Source organism: Lepisma saccharinum, chromosome 1 (assembly GCF_977018435.1).
Source record: "Lepisma saccharinum chromosome 1, izLepSacc3.1, whole genome shotgun sequence".
NCBI lineage: Eukaryota > Metazoa > Arthropoda > Insecta > Zygentoma > Lepismatidae > Lepisma > Lepisma saccharinum.
Genome location: NC_139229.1, coordinates 164,296,439 through 164,314,781, shown reverse-complemented (window position 1 = coordinate 164,314,781; position 18,343 = coordinate 164,296,439). Strand labels below are relative to the sequence as shown.

Below are 18,343 nucleotides of genomic sequence, written 5' to 3'. Positions count from 1 at the left end.
TAATAAGTGGGAAAAATAACTAAACAACATTTATTTACCCGTGATAGGGCCTCTCTAACTTTACACTTTTAACGGACGTCTTTTTAGCTCATGACTTCCTTCTGACACACACACTAACATTAAGGCGCACGACACACAACACACACACAACACACCTATCCTAACAAAACATTTCCAAACCAATTACACACTTATGTGACTTTGTATCTGTATTCATAAATATTATTAATGTTGAACACTAACACACATTTACCTTCTACTATTATTAACGTTTATTTTAATCTTACTTATCTCCTCGTAGAATGCTGTAAAACCAACGTTGTTCAGGAAAACCGAACAAATTTGGTTCTTCATGCCAATGTCGCAGTGAGTTACTGTAAACAAAGAAATATGGAAAATGAAGGATGAATCAAAAAGGGAATCCGTAAAAGAAAAATCGCGGAACTCACGCCCTGAGTTAATTTTAAGGTACCAGGGCATAAGAAAATACCTCCGAAAGTATGGTGTTCCCCTCTTTTTCCTTCTGATAATTCTAAACCCCTCAAAATACTCGATCATCTGTAAAAGTAAAGGTTGAGCAATGTTCCACAACCTTCTTGTCCTCGCAGAATACCATAAATTATCCAGTACTGAACACGGCACATCATAAAATGTATTTATCTAAAAAAAAAATACATTACGGCACTGTTGATATAAATTAAAAGTTTAGGAATGAGTTACAATATAATCAGTTAAAAATACTACTACTACTACTACTACTACTAATAATAATAATAATAATAATAATAATCGTTTATTTTAAGTGTTGAGCACAGTATGAAACCTAATACAGCACTAAGTCAGATACAAAAGTACAAAGTTACACGAATAAAATACATAAGATGTAGAATAACATAACATAACAAGTTAGCATATTTACACTTCAAGTTACAGTTTTCAATGAGATCTATTATATCTCTGATACTAATAATTGTTTATTGTTATATAATATTGTGCAATTACTGTGTATTGTTCTAATAATAATAATGATCATATTTATTGAAGTGAAGGTTCGATTAAACAACCACTATGTTATACAAAATTAAAAAATTGAATACATAATTATAAAATAAAACAGTGGATCCTACAATTTTATACATCAACATAAATTCAAATTGTAGGTTTGAACAAGATCAGCTACTAAACCTCTTGCTTTGTTTAGGCATGTGAGAATTGAGATATACCTATGGGAATATCTAGGAATTTTATAAGCTATATTATTCAAAAAGTATTCACTGTCAACTTGGAAATTTAATATCTTCTCTACAAAATTTAACCTTTTCATTTTTCTTCTTTCTTCTAAGGAAAACATATTCAACTGTGATAACCATTCAGAGTAATGTTGGTCATAGTAATTTTTTTTAAACTTTGTGCATAATAACCTGATAAAAAGTTTTTGAACTGATTCAACTTTTTGAAGGTGACTGGTTGCAGTCAAAAACCATAATTCATTTGCATATTCAAGAATAGGACGAACTATCGTTTTATACAGGAATATTAAGGTATCTTCCTTTTTAAAAACTTTCCATGAGAAAAATATATAACCAAGCATTCTCTTTGCTCTTTTGCAAATTTCTGAAATGTGCTCATCAAAAATGAGAGAGGAGTCTATTACTATTCCTAAATCTTTATGACTGTCGCACACTTGGATTTTATTTTCATAAATAAAATAGTTGGAGACTATATAATGAACTTTCTTAGTACATCTTAAAACTTTACACTTTTTCAAGTTAATTTCCATTTCATTAATCTTGCACCAATATGTCATTCTATCGAGATCAGCCTGAAGTTGAGCGACATCATTATTTGTTAAAATACTCTTAAAAATTTTTATATCATCTGCATATAGTAAACATGTGCTAGATTTAAAACATAATGTAACATCATTGATAAAAACAGCGAACAGAATTGGGCCAAGTGGCGACCCTTGAGGTACTCCACAAAGTATTTCTTTTTTAGAAGAAGTTGTTTCACCAATCTTAACAGAGAAACTTCTATTTACTAAAAAGTTGGAAAACCATTTTAGAAATCGTGGTGATAATCCCATTTGGTCGAGTTTGTAAATTAATAGCTGATGGCTGACACTATCAAAGGCTTTAGCCAAGTCAATAAATAAAATATCAGTCTGGGATTGCTTCCTAATGTTAGATTTAAGAGAGTCTATTAAAACCAATAAATTTGTGATAGTAGACCTTTTTCTAAAAAATCCATGCTGATTTCCATCAACATATTGTTTAAAAGAAAAAGACAAATAGTCAGCAATTATGTGTTCAAAAACCTTTGCCATGGAATTTAATATAGTAATTGGTCTATATTATAATAATAATAATAATAATAATAATAATAATAATACAATTCACTGCACTCATAGGTACTTTTGGTATTATTATTATTATTATTATTATTATTATTATTGAAACGATTCATGCAGCTGATTATATGGATCCGAAACGCCTGTAGAGATCATGTATGTGTAATAACAAACTGACCCTTGCCATCAAGGGGCGTCTTATTTAAGTCATGACAATGACAGAGCGAAAAATACAAAGATAAGAAAACAAATTTGTAAGGTAAAAACTAAAGTGTTTCCCTGAGCATTGCACCATGCCATGAAGGAGTAAAGTGAGTGTGGAGTTTGGACCCTACACTTTCTTGATCACGGTGGAAGGTGCGGGTGAAGTGATCAGCACCACGTCCATGGCCACCTTCTTTCGCCAAAAGTTTTCTCCAGGTGCCCATTTTATACGACGCTGGGTGGGCACCAGAACCGCTTGACCAGGTGGAAAATATACTGGTTCTCCCCCGCTGGGGATCGAACTCGGGTCTCTCGCATGGTAGTCGGATTAAATAATTTACATTCAATTTGTTACTACAGACAAAAGTTCGCAGCACACCCGTGACCTTGTGGAGGAACACCGGTTACGAAACATAGATTTAGATAAAGGGCAATGGCGCCAAATAATTAGAATTAAAAGTATTTCAGAAATCGAATTCCAGAAAGCTGTGGGGTAAAAAGTGACCTTCAGCCAGACACTGTCTCAACCTCTCCTGACGAGCGCCGATACACCTTGAATATCTTGGCCTTTGACCGGGAGGTGATTCTCCGGTACCCACAAGGTCAATTCGGAAAGAAATCGTGTGTATGCGCTCCCCCTCTCACCGCACCACCACCCGAAACCTCCCGCCTTACTCCACTTCCCCCCGGGTACCGACAAGGGCGATAAAACCAGAGCGTGTGGGTGTGTAACGCGGACGCGATTTTTCTGCCACCTGGTGTGGAAAATAGTAAGCTCATCCCACACGTTGCATTGAAATTTGCCACCCTATGGGGACACGTGAAAAACAAATTTTCCCAAGTAAGGATGCTATCCATCAGGTTCTTCCATGTACTTCCTATTAGGTAATTCCATTATCGTTCCTCAAAAATTCAAGGGCAGTGATCCGAGGCTTCTAAATGTATTTTCGTAACGATTTCCTTGTGGGGACCGGATTTTGGTCCCCACAAGTCGGTGTGGTCCCCATAAGGTGGATTCACAACTGACGAGTGTCCCCATAAGGTAGCATCTGCAAAAGCACACACACACACACACACACACACACACACACACACACACACACACACACACACACACACACACACACACACACACACACACACACACACACACACACACACACACACACACACACACACACACACACACACACACACACACACACACACACACACACACACACACACACACACACACACACACACACACACACACACACACACACACACACACACACACACACACACACACACACACACACACACACACACACACACACACACACACACACACACACACACACACACACACACACACACACACACACACACACACAGAGAGAGAGAGAGAGAGAGAGAGAGAGAGAGAGAGAGAGAGAGAGAGAGAGAGAGAGAGAGAGACAGGGTGAACAGAATTTATAGGGACAAACTTTAGGAGGTGATTCCTGACAGGTAAAGGAACAAAAAAAGTTCATATCAACATATGTCCGGAAATGGACGGTGAGCCTGCAATATAGCAATTAGTACCGGTACACATTACATGGCATGACTTTCATCCATCTTGCAACAGGTGTTCCAAGTGGCCTCCATGGTTTGCAATGCAAGCGTCCACATGTCGCATCATGGATTGCCTCACTCATTCGAATGTTCCAGCCTGTACCCGAATAACGTCACAGGCTACACAGACAAGCTCTTCAAGGATCTGCACATCAGGAATTGGCTCAGCATACACAACACTTTTCAGATGCTCCCACAAGGAAAAATCAAGGGGGTTTTAGTCTGGCGATCCAGCGGACCATGCCACAGGGCCTCCTCGTCCGATCCATCTTCTGGGGAACATGTTGTTGAGGTGCTGACGAAGAATATTCCGAAAGTGGGCTGGCGCTCCATCATGCATCAACCACATTACCTATCGTATTGCCAAAGGCACATTCTGAAGCAAAAGAGGCAGAGTGTTCTGCAGAAATTCCAGATACATCTGTTGTTAAGGCATTGTGGAAGAACAAATGGTCCAAGTAGGTGGTCACCAGTAATCCTTACAAAAACATTAAAAACATTGATGCTGAACCGTTGCTGATGAGACGATTCAACCATTCCTCGAGGTTTGGCTGTAGCCCACAGATGACGATTGTGTAGGTTGACGATGCCATCTCTACCAAAGGTCGCTTCATCGGTGAAGAGGACTGATGACAAAAAACCCAATATGGTTGTGGCCTATTGCAAAAAACAGCAACAAAACCGTTCCCTTGGAGGAAATTTCGTTGGTGATAATCCCTGCGCACATTGCAGGTGATAGGGATAGTAGCGATGTTCATGCAGGGTACACAACACCGTTGCTTGGCTTACACCATGGTGGTGGACCACTTGCCTGGAGCTTATACTGGGTTTGTTCTCAATATCGTGTAGCACATGTTCCTCCAGATCTGGTGTACGCAAATGCTGCAGCCACCCTCCATGTTCGGTATGAAAGGCCCCAGTGGTGGTCTGTCCAGGTAGGTGGCTTGATAAATCCGTGAGGCCTCTCGACCGTTTCCATCTGCTTGACCGTATACGAAAACCATCTCTTCTTGTTCCTGGTATGAATAACGGACCATGGTGCTTCGACGTAGCTCTAATCACACAATCTACAACTCAAAAAAGCACACTGTGAGTGTTGTTATGAGAGGATGATGATGTTCTTCAGTTCCATCTACCTTGGCAAATATGCGTTTCCGGACATATGTTGATATGAACTTTTTTGTTCCTTTTCCTGTCAGGAATCACCTCCTGAAGTTTGTCCCTATCGTTTCTGTTCACCCTGTATATATATATTAAATGTTCTTCTTTCTTGTTCTTTAACACTTACTATTGGGAGACACACAACTTTTAAATTTCATCTCCGATAAAAGCTCTGTTTCATCTCTCTACAACAATTAGTCACAAAACAACTTCAACAACGCTTGGGTGCTGGTAGATATCACAAACAAGTAACTTTTACTAATAAACTTTACCTTGAAGCACTTAAAATATATCCTGTATGTATGCAACCCAACACAGCAAACGACCACTCTTGACATAACTTCCAGGGGCACGTGGCAGGGTTGCCACTAGCATCACTTCCCAGTCTTACCTGATCAAAATACGTACAAAAGAATGATGAAACTTGCGATGTTGTAAGAAGTATTTACAGTACTACAAACTTACCAAGGCATCGGATTTCCTATAGATTACAACTGAAATTAAAGAGTGTTCATTCTAAATACTCTCCTTGGATTTTTGACTGCTATGTAATATCAATAATGGCAAGAGAGACTTGCGACAGATGATAAAATTGACGAATGAAGAATAAATGCTCTCCATCTCGTTTCGAGCACGCAGACTGTAACAATATATTAGGAAATTATCCTTTGGCAATATGTAGTGTAATTTCTAATGGAGTCAGTCACATAATACGGGAGATAGCCCCTTACTGAAAACAAAATAATGTTAATGACTATTGCAATAAAATGAAAAACGTCGTTTGAACATGCATTAATTCGGAAAGAAACTAATAAGGGGATCAACTCCTCATTAAGAACTAACTCCATTCTTATGTCAAGCTCTGAGCTGTATAAAATAATAGTATTTAAAGAAAACTAAATTGTCATCATTCTGTTGAACAAAGCATCTTATTCACATGCAAGTAAACTATTTTGTGTACATTCAGATAAACCAGTTTCAGCGAAACTGGAGTAATTCGTACAGTACTAAGAAACTTCGGGATTTGTATCTACAGCTCCCGTGTAAGAAACACAGAGCAAAGAGTTATGATGCGAAGGTCACAAAATAACCAACATATGATAAGTATTCTGGAAAAAAGGGGCAAGAAGAAATCACTGAACACGTACTGCCTACAAACTTCAGTAGTACTGCCTCCACAATGGCGCAGTAGTAGCATCGTCGCTTTGAAATCAAGGGGTCCCGGGTTCGATACCCGGTGAAAGCACAAAGTAGTTCAGATCCCACTTTAAACTGCAGGTGCAGTCCTGATTAGTCATACTGTGCATAAAGTTAACTTAATCTTTTAAGTCCTGGTCGGTCATGTGCTGACCAATGGCATTTTTGGCCACAATCCCAATCTGTCATGTGCTGGCCGTTGGAACAGAATATTTTTTCATCACCTTGCTACCCTGTTCATTTTCTGTGCTCATGACTCGAAGTGCATGGAACTTGAAATCAAGCGTTGATATGCATCGATAGCGACGCTGGTGCTCTTCAACTCCCTATGGACGTCAGCAGCAGCTGCTAAATTTACACCTCCTCTTTGTCGGCGCAGTAAAAGGGGCATCGAATGGCAAAGCTCACAGAAGTGAGTTGGTGCCGTTATAAATGCTTGTTTGCAATGGTTGTTTACAATCTCATGCCTTGCAAGAAAGCGACTTATGAGGAAATCGTTTGTCTATTGTTTTCCTTCTCAACATGTCAAAGCAGGTCTTGGTCGGAAGGAGAGGGGGCATTGTTGTCAAATGTGTTTGCGGCGACAACTTTTCAGCAGGTGAAATGGACTTTGCACAGACAACCACTCCTTCTACGGAAGGAAAATGAAAGGGGGGAGTAAGAGGTACGATCGGTACTAAAAATAACTCTTGCACTTCATTGTACGTGTTACCAACCCTTGTCGAAAATAACTCATGCACTTCATTGTAAGTGTTGCCAACCCTTGTCTAAAATAACTGATACACTTCGTTTTTGTTTTTCTTCGGATGACAAAAGGCAGTTGGAACAAAACAAATATTGAATTATAATGTAGACATGTTGCAAATAGGACATAGAATTAGTTCCTGTCCCATGTCTCAACAGGAAGGGGGGGAGGGGCAAAATTTTGTATTTTCTTTTTTTCAATTTTCACATTTGAAGCCACGAATAATAACAAATACATACAGATAGCAACACTTCGTCTTATCTATGTCAAAGTACATTTTATTCTTAGTAAAATGTTTCTTGTTTCACTAAATTATCTGCCATAGGAAGGAAGCTATAATGATTTTTGCTAAACCTTACAAAACCCGTTTAAATGGCCTGGGACAGAGGTAAAAATTGCATAAGGGCCACTGAACTTTAAAGGTTAAAACACTAACTCAATCAATCAATCAATAAATTCAGTGACAACTGATAATGCATATGAGGAAAATTATTTGGTGTTACAAAAGAAGGTTTGAAGATATTTTTTTTTCTATACTGTAGTATCAATCCCATTGGAACATGCATATTAAAAACTGTTACAAGAAGTCTCTCGCTCGCTCGCTCTATCTATCTATCTAGGCAAACTGGGCACTTGGCATGTTTCCTCTGTGCCATTTTACACACCAAAACCAACAATAAATCACCAACAGTTCAAATAACGCAACACGAAAAATGTACATAAAGCAACTTACTAAACGCGACACACAAACAAACTCACGTTTGCACTTCGTCAGCATAACACAAGAACAGTTTACTTTCCTCTGAACTACTACTTCTTTGTTGGCACTGAAAATCTTGACAAAATAAAGGTCGTTGTTTCTTCAATAGCAAAACATATGTTTCACCAACAAAAAACGTATTAATCCATTCAACACAGGTTACTTCAGTCAGAGGTGTTGGCGGGCGTAATATTACGCCCAACACAGAATAAGCTATAGTGACCAATGCGTAATATTACACCGAATACAGGGAAGGGGTTAAAATGAAATCATTAATATGCACTGCACCCATCCTCTATGGAAGGAAAATATACCTTCAGTCACTTATGAATTCACACATAATAATACATAATAACAAACTACTTAAATTTATCTTGCAATATAACACTAAATTTGCAGACAAAAACTAGAGTTCAGGATACGTACTTTTTTTTAAATTTAATTTAGTATCAATTATTTGTATTGTTAATATAATAGATATTGTTTCATGTAGATATTATTTCATGTTAAATCACAAGAGTGTGTTATGATGCATTTGAAAATATATGTTAATGTGAATCTTTTTTAATTTGTGTTTATTTTGTTTGTGTTTAAAGAGTATGTTAACATACACTTGTAACACTTTTTTCTGTTTTAATACCACTTAGGATAATTTTGACAAAGTCATGAAATCATTAGAGGAGGCAAAGGAGAAGTACCGTGACACAATTAGCAAAATCATGCAGGAAATTTCAGGAACCACCAGTAAAATACAGGTAAATTTTCCTTCCACAAGTTTAGAATTATATGTTGGGATAGAATTGCTGGATAAATCATGTTGTGTGTCCCTGTTGTGTGCATTAGTGTTCAGGGTCGGGGGGGGGGGGGGGGGAATGGAACTGTAGTTTAAAAATAGAATACAAATCACTGTACAATCGGCCTCCACTGTAGATCGATACTGGGACCCTGTAATTACAAGTTGACAGCTTACCCTCAGTTATGTATTATTGTATTTTTGCTTTTTACTTTCAATGGAATGATACAAGAAAAAATATCTTCAGGAGTAGTAGTGTTCAGCTCAAAGATCGATGAGAGGATGAGCAGTGAGAAAGCAGATCATATTATGCCTTCAGAGATACAGCCACAACATGCGGATACCTACGTTTAATGAGCCATAACACATTCTGGCATTATAACATTACCAAAATTACGTCGTGGTAGTTTCCCTTTCCAGCCAGGATTTGATATGAGACAAGTTTCAACCTTTCAAAGGGTTCATGTTATATTTCGTCAAGATAGAGGTTGGTAGGAGGGTAATCCCAAAAGTAAGGTCTCCTATTATTTTTTTTTAATACAAAGAAACTTTTGATGTGCCAGTTGGCAAGACTGTTGTGTTCGTTGCTTCCCCCCCCCCACTCCCAAACAAGCCCACGCATACCTCGCTGGGATTCCCAGTCTTGGCTTGGCAGCCGTTTGTAGTGGAGCTCCCGCTCGGCGCTACCGCCAAGTGCGAAGTTCGCTCAGTTATTCGGTTTTTGAACGCAAAAGGCATTAAACCGATTGAAATTCATCATCAATTAACGGAAGTGTATGGCGAGTAATGCATGGATGTCAAAAATGTTCACAAGTGGTGTAGGGACTGGTAATACTGAAATTCATGACAAAGAAAGAAGCGGGAGATCATTAATTTCTGACGAGACAGTAACGAAGATTGAGCAAACCATGCGTGAAGATCGTCAGATTACTCTGAATGATCTCTGTACGTTAGTTCCTGAGGTTTCCCGAAGCACCATTCATAGGATTTTGATGGAAAAGTTGCAATATCGGAATGTGTGTGTGTGTGCACAATGGGTCCCACAAATGCTCAGTGAAGAATGCAAACGGCAACGAGTTGACTCTTCCTGCAAATTTCTTCGCCGTTATGCAGATGAAAAGGACAATTTTTTGGATTCAATTGTCATGGGTGACAAAATCTGGGTGTTCCACTTCACATCTGAGACCAAACAACAATCACGTGAGTGGCGGCATTCCTCTTCACCCAAGCCGCGAAAATTCAATCAAACACAGTCTGCTGGTAAAGTCATGGCAACTGTGTTTTGGGATCGAAAGGGGTATTGTTGGTCGACTTCATGGCTTCTGGGATCACAATAAACACTGACAGTTATTGTGAGACACTGAAAAAACTCAGACGGGCGATTCAGAACCGAAGAAGAGGAATGTTGAGCAAGAGTGTAAGCATTCTCCACTACAATGCTCATCCCCACGTCGGCCGTCAAACCGTCGCTCTCCTGCAACAATTTGGATGGGACATCATCACCCACCCACCCTATAGTCCAGACTTGGCACCCAGTGACTACCACATGTTTCCCAAGTTAAAAGAACATTTGGCCGGAACGCACTTCAGCAACGATGATGAGGTGAAGGATGAGGTTCGACGCTTCCTCAACGACATGGCGGCAAGCTGGTATGACATGGGCATAGAAAAACTGCCGCACCACTTACAAAAATGCATCGACCGAAATTGTGATTATGTAGAAAGATAGATAAATGTTCAAGCTTTAAAATTATGTAAACATTATTGACAATTGTAACGGATGGATTTTCAACCATTCCTTACAACAAACCAGATTGATATAAAATACAGTTTATATATATCATAAAAATCTGAACTCATGGTATTTGACTTGGTGCTAGTCTTAACAATACTGGAAGTCTAGCTTATTATGCGCAAATCAGAATGCCACCACGAAAGCATACAGTCTCTGTCTCTTGGCAAATCAACGGCATGGGAAGAGGATAAGTCCAATTCATTGGCCAAAGGCCATGGTTGGAATAAGGGGGAGTGGCTAACCCATAAAAGGGTGAACTATTAGTAAACAACTTGAAGGTTCTCTGAAACAAGGAAAACCGTGATCTCATGATTTCCAAATATGGATAATTGCTCTAGGACTAAATATGGGAATCTGGTGATTACCCATCATGAGCTATTGAGGAAATGGACTTATGTACAAAGAGCCACTGAGATCGAAATGACTTTGAAAGGGTCATTGGTAAGCCAACGGACAGGAAGACACTTTGCTATAACCCCCCCCAAATAAGGAACAGGAGGCCAGTCCAGGGAAATTGCTGCTCGACGCCAGACTGCACCAGCAAAAACCTCTGAGTAAGGTAAATGGACTTCACTTTATTTTGACTTAGCCTAAACCTTGGATAGTCTCCAGCAGAGATATTAGGGACTTAGCTAGTTTAGGATAGAAACATAGTAATAATCTACAAATGTAAGAACTGTCTAATAAACCATAAGATATATGATAGAATGTCTTATATTTTAAAGTCCTTAATTATTGCAGCTATATACCCCATGTAACGACCCTCAGGCACCAAGGGACCGTTACACAATAAACATTCCTTTTTATTTAAAAAAAAATTGGAGACCTTACTTTTGGGATTATCCTCGTAGTTTTTACCATTGTGCAAATTAAACTTTTTCATTTGAGGTGAGGTACCACATAGAACTAATATTTAAATTAAATTACCGTTTGATGAACAGATTCTCTGGCCAACCACCAAGTGTGTTTTGGAAAGGTTTCCAAGCTTTCAAGAGCTAATGTCACTCATCTTTAGGATAAAAGATAGCACGAATTGGATAGAGAATCTGTTCATCATTGTTTCAAGATTTATTTTAAATTAACAATTGTTTGATCTCTATGTACTACTAAAAGCAGTTCAACTACATCTTCTTGGCAAAGATTTAATGAGAAGGACAAACTCATAAGCCAGTGGTTCCCAAATGTTTCGTTTCACGATGCCCTTTTTTCCTGTGGCACCCAGGTCAGAATGTAGGCCTATCTAACTTTTGTAACACTCAGTTAATGTGGTTAGGTTGCTTGGCTTAAGTAAAAAAATAAAAATATATTTAAAATTCAGACATATTTTATGTGTACGAAGTACTAAAACAAAACAATGTGTAGACTAGTGAGTAAGTGTCATTTCAGTGAAAATATTGGAACATTGCATGGTGCCACTGTAAGCCACCCATGGGACCCCAGGGTGTCGTGGCACACACTTTGGTAATCATTGCCATTAGCAGGCACGTCGCCTGATAATGTTCGCATTAGCATGTGAACACTCATGTATATGTATTAAATTATGTATATATTAAATGCACACACATATATTTATTTGAAAAAATACTTTGTTTGATGTACGAGTATATACACACAATTTACTCTGACACTACTTCTTTCACGTCTGATAACTTTTCTAAAGTCGTTTTCACGTTCAGAAGACACAATGGCGCTTATGGAGAAACCGCACAGTGTTGCCAATACAGCGCTAGCTCATGTCGCCGGGAAATGATGACCTTCCTTCACAATGAAGGTGTTACATATTTTGTATATATAATGATAATTATATGTAATTATTAATATTAATATTATACTGTGAACGTTACAGTTACCCCTTTTTACTATGATCCATTGCGATCACTACACACGCGAGTGTAATGCACGAATATGACACTTCAGAAATCACTTAAGAAAGTAAAAATCACTGAGAGCTCACACAACTGAAAACACTTTTTCAAGAGAGGGAAAAAGTCTAAACAGACCAAAGCAGATCTCTCACTCAAGTAAGGGGAACCTGGCACATGGGTTAGATTCAAGTTGCAACCCAAACAAACAAATGAGTTATGGCCCACGTGAACTGATAAGACGTGAATGACTCAAGCAAGGCATGTCATATTTCTTTCTTGAAGCCCCATATTTTGTCACGTGTTGGAAAGCCTTTCAAAGGTTAATATGGTGTCTATGAATTTATGTGTACGTTGGAAACTGAAAGGTGATCTTCATTTCAGTATTAATGTCGACAGTAATGTAAACAAAAACAACATGTATTTGGGACAGCACTAATGTTGCTCACAACAGCAGCATTGGAAATAATTGTCAATTATTAAATTTAAGTAATTTCAATTCTATTATAACAAACTGCATGAAGTTCATATATTTACTGAATGGAAATAAAATAACAACTCAAAAACTTGGTGGTGATTAGCCGGAATGCTGCGGTGAGTCAGCTCAAGATGGCCAGACAACGTCTCCTTACTTCGCGCGCGGTTCGGGTTAAAAGGAAACTCCAAATGCATGGAAGTAATATTTCTGGGAACCTTGGAGTGATTATAAAAAATAATTTCATTATTATCTCCACAACTTTGTCGCTGGAAATTTTTACTTGGAATTACAGAACAAAAAATGGCCAGCGACGACATTTTCTACTGCACGAATATAAAAAATCTCCACATACTTTATTTGAATATTTTTTAATGCAAATATGCTTTAAAGTATTGATAAATTCTGAGTACCACCGTCACCTATGACAATTAAAAAACAGTGTCAATTTTTTTAATAATGAATGCTTCAATTTTACGGCATGTTTCAACGTTAGGAATGAAAATAATGTAAAAATTGTGTTTTCACAGAAAATTTGCATTTTTAATTTATCTAAAATTATGTAAGCAAGTTACCAGTTTTTTGTGTTCACCATCGTATTCTCTACAAAATTTCCTGCAAAACTGCAGGTACCGATTTTACTTAAGCTAAATTTGTAAATCCAGAAATTTCACGACAGCGCGCTCGTATTTCCCATAAGAAAAGCATTGCCCATAAGAGCCCATTGTGTCTTCTGAACGTGAAAACTACTATAGATAGTTGGTAACACCGACTCCCATGGTGTTCCATGGAGGGCATTGAACACAATTGCTGTGCTTGTTGCATAGAACTGACAGCTAAGGGGCTGATGGCCACTATACCCCGAAGATGTTCACTTCGCTGTGCGAACACTGATGCAAGCAGCAATACTTCTTACATTCGGCACCAGAGTGCATCATATACAAAGCATGTCTAGGGGGACTCGAATAGGTCTGCACTACATAGTTGCAAACTTTGGCAAGAACTAGCTAAACCTGGTGGAATGTAAGCAAATGAAAGCAATGTGTCAGCGTGTGTTCGTGAGCCACTTATTCGGGCAAATCAGCAAGTAGTCTTGTTCACAATAAATACATTTAAAAGTATATAAATATTTAATCTAAAAGAGAATTATTAAAGTTAATCTTTTTTCATCGCACAGTACTTGTAATTGATCAATTCTCCCGAATGCATTGACTGGACAAAGGGCACATCCTGAGTGTTTGATACCATTTGCGCATATACAAGCGACTTGAATCCAAAAGACTAACTCTGGAACAATTCATTTCATGCAATGTATAAGATCAAGGATGGTAAACATGTTAATGACTACGATGAATAGATGTAACTATGTGCTTTAAATCAGTGGTTCCCAAAGTGTGCACCGCAGCACCCTGTAGCACTGTGGCTGGTTTACAGGGGTGCCGTGAAATGTTCCAATATTTTCACTGAATTGTTAGTCAATGATATGAATGTTTCAAATATTTGCTTATTTAGTACTTTTTACATAAAATATGTTTCTGAATTTGAAATATGTGTTTATTTTTTAACTAAAGGCAAGCAACCTTGCAAATAACTGAGTGTTGCAAGTGTTCGATGATTATGTATTAATATTGGGAAATATCTCTTGGAATTTGTTTACCAATTCTGGCTGATACTTTCCAACATTTGGATCTTTCACAAAATCCGCAAATTTGGAGCACAATACTTTCACGGAGTCTGATTATACTGAAAATGATGCAAATTTTGAAGTTTTGATATATTTTGCACCAGAAATGTGCAAATAACTTGGTTCTTTAATTATATAACGTATTGTAATATTATGATGTATTTCTTGAAAATTTTAAAGCCAGACTATTGTTAAATTGCTGCATATAATTAAAGTGGAATACTACTGATATTAATCAATATTTTGAACAACTTTTAATTACAATTTTCAAGCATTGTTATCGTTATTGGTGGAATCTGTAAGAATATGAACATTGGTATGTGTATTGGCTCAGCCGTATTATTACCATATTATACATTTTTTGATTACTGAAATGTATTGTCAAAATTGTCAGTACAATATAAAAAAGAATTTTATAAAATACTTAAAAGTATTTACGCTGGTGAGTATGTGATTTACGTGAAACTACGTTTCGGGATAACTAATCCCTTCATCAGGTAGACATACTATGCCAATTTAATTATGACATTGGCTGCGTCAGACAAGGCGTGGATCAAGAGGTATGGTAAAAATAGGTAAAAAGGTTAAGATATGACTTAAGGCTGCTGAACGCGTAAAAGTGCCTTATTCCTACCATTAGGAAATTACGAGGGTTGATTATAAACCATTAAGTAGAAATGTATACGAGGCAGCTTATATCTGCAAAGGGAGGGATAATAAATTAAATAGAGAAGATGGGAACATTGATGAAAAGTGGATAAAAATGTTCAAAAGGTGGGACACAACAAGGCAAAAAATCGGCTTCCAGGTCGGCTGTGGTTAACGCGTTTCGCGAAATAGTAGATTTCGAGTTAGATATGACATAACCCAATGTAAGTAAAGGGGAGGGAAAGGAAGTAAGAGGGGAAATGCACCGCACCGCACAACTTCCGACATTCCATGAGAGGCCTCCTCAGTCTAGTGTACAGCGTCTATCGAGCCACTCCTGAAAAAGTTGTTTTTAATGTGTTCCGAGTATAATTGTTTTATTGTTTTTATGGATACACCCATCAGGATTTTAACGTAATGGTAGGAATAAGGCACTTTCATGCGTTCAGCAGCCTTAAGTCATTTTCTAACCTTTTTACCTATTTTTACCATACCTCTTGATCCACGCCTTGTCTCACGCAGCCAGTGTCATAATTAAATTGGCATAGTATATCTACCTGATGAAGGGATTAGTTATATCCCGAAATATATTTTCACGTAAATCACATACTCCCCAACGTAAGTACTTTTAAGTATTTTTTATAATCCTTTTTTATATTGTACTAACAATTTATACTACGTGAGTAGGTCGCACCTGCATCAACATGAATGTATTGTCAAATATAACGCTGATGACATATTGAAGCACAAAATGATCCTTGCTTCATGAGCAATAAAATCTAATGGAAATATTTTCAACTGCTATATTGTTATTGGGTAGGGGATAAAAATCATCCAGGGCAGCTTCCCATTACTTTGCACCCTGGTTTTTACAGTCCTATCTGTTGACAGCGTGAAGAATATTTTTACCCATATGAATGACGCAAGCATTGAGAGATGCGAGTGTCTCAGTAAAATTTTACAGGAAGTTAAGAAAGCTCAGATATTTCTGTATAAGAATGACGGGCCACGGACTTTGAAACATTACAGGAGTCTCAAAAGATATATTGTCATGAAGATCAGTGATACAGTGGTTCAGATAAGAATGAGGATTTGAACCGACCCCGTGGCAGAGTGGTTAGCACATCGTACTACGACTCCAGGGGTCCCGGGTTCGAATCCTGGCCTGTTCATGGATGTTTGTGAGTGTCCATTCATCAATTTCATCACATCATCACTCATACCCATCTTCGCAAATTAGCCAGAAAGTGGCACAAATGCGAAGTAAAAGAAAGCAGTTCAATCAATCAAGAATGAGGATTTGAACATTTGTTTCTACAGAAAGATGAAGGAACATTTTTTTAAGGTTTTTAATAATGCCACAAGTTCACATAGGTTATAAATGGTGATTTTTGTCATATTAATTAAGTTTCAACAAGTTTTCTCGTAGTACATAATTTCTTCTATCAATCAAAACACACAATCCTGTACATGCTCCTGTTTAGAGCCCAGAGCGTGCTTTGAAATCTCTTCATCCTGTTTTTTCTTCCTTTCTCTGTTCTTGATTTTTTTTTATTTTAGTTTTAATTTGATATAGACCTGCATGATAATGACAATTGTCATATTTTTTTAAAAAAATAAAATATTTCTCTGAAAATAAGATTGGTCTCAATTCTGGTGGGGGTATATTGAAAAGTAGCTGAAAACTTGCTGTATCTGTTCCAATAAAAATTTCCATTGCAATTGTGTTTCTTTCTGTAGACAGCCCCAGGGAAGCTTACTTTCTGGACGAGCCTCGTATATATGTAAATAATAAAATAAGTATATACAACTCTAGGAATGGAACATATGTCCATCGATATACACATACGTAATTTATTAATTACCCAGAACATAAACCTTGACATTCCATATAAACACTTGTCAACCAAAAGTGTAGGAATGCAGTATTTCAGTTGGATGTAATAACATTCTAATATTGAATGGAAATAAATAACAACACAATATTTAGTGTATATCTAACATACATAGTCACTATAGATATATAACAAGAGAAGAATAAGGTAAATATGTACAATGTAAAATAACTAAAAAAAAAAAAAAAATCTAAACTTACCAAAAGATATACTGTACTTTTAGGTGGAGAACAATATGAACAGTGTTGAAGAAGAGAAACCTGAAATTGACATGAAGACCCAGCTGATAAATTCTTTTCTGTCCAAATTAGAAGAAGTTGTAATCACACCAAGGAATCAATGTGATGAAATTCCTGAAAATAAAGGTTCAGTTTTTCTTGATGCAATAGAAAGGCCACTTTCTCAGGTTTCATCTGAGTCCTGAAGATCCATTCTTCAATACGTTGTGATTTGCTAAGAACCTCTTTCTTTGTGGTGGTAATTGTTATGGGTTTTTTAACAGAAATATTTTGACCAGTTACTGTGATCAAATGCCATAAAAAATAAAGATCTGTGATAATGATTTGGTGATAGTAAAGGGGTTGGCCGTGTGTAATTCTTGTGTTTAGATCAAATATTGAGACTGAAAAGAGATTTTTCTAAGAAAATATTTTTATTACTGCATTTTGTACTGTTTTTGTGTGTATGTATATATTATGTATTTTTGCAAATTATGTCTAAATGTACAGGTTATATTTGAAAACACACACAATTATAAATTACTGGCAAACACTTTTCTTTGGGTAATAGGTGATTTATTGAAACCATATTTCGTATTTCAGCTGGAGGACAACAGTTATACCTTTAGTAAAATCTATGGCACTGTTGTCCATTTCAGAAATGCAATACTATAAAAATAAATCTGCATGCGTCAGTCCATCCATCCTTACTTTCTTGCTTGCATCCTTTCTTCCATGATTCCAAAAATACTTACATGTGAAAAGAGAACTGTGTGTAACACAGATATCAGTAACATTGACCAATGTTTACTGATGTGCAGGGAAGTCATTTGTTTCCAGAATGGCTGCATGAGTGTTTTGATCTCCTAGATAGAAAGGTAGTGAAATAAGCAAACATACATCATGTTCATATGCTGAATAAAGATCAGTTCAAGCAGTTACACAATATACCATTTGATT

At 37.2% G+C, this 18,343-nt stretch overlaps 1 protein-coding gene across 1 annotated transcript in view; it reads left to right on the top strand.

The window, feature by feature from the left end:
• The window catches only part of LOC146003621 (uncharacterized), a 113,395-nt gene extending 95,457 nt beyond the window's left edge, over positions 1-17,938 (top strand). Inside the window, exons 7-8 of the mRNA XM_083141946.1 lie at positions 8,661-8,768; positions 17,389-17,938. Coding sequence (XP_082998072.1) covers positions 8,661-8,768; positions 17,389-17,589 — 309 coding nt within the window. The 3' untranslated portion in view covers positions 17,590-17,938. The remainder of the gene's footprint in view (positions 1-8,660; positions 8,769-17,388) is intronic.
• The last annotated feature ends 405 nt before the right edge of the window (positions 17,939-18,343 follow it).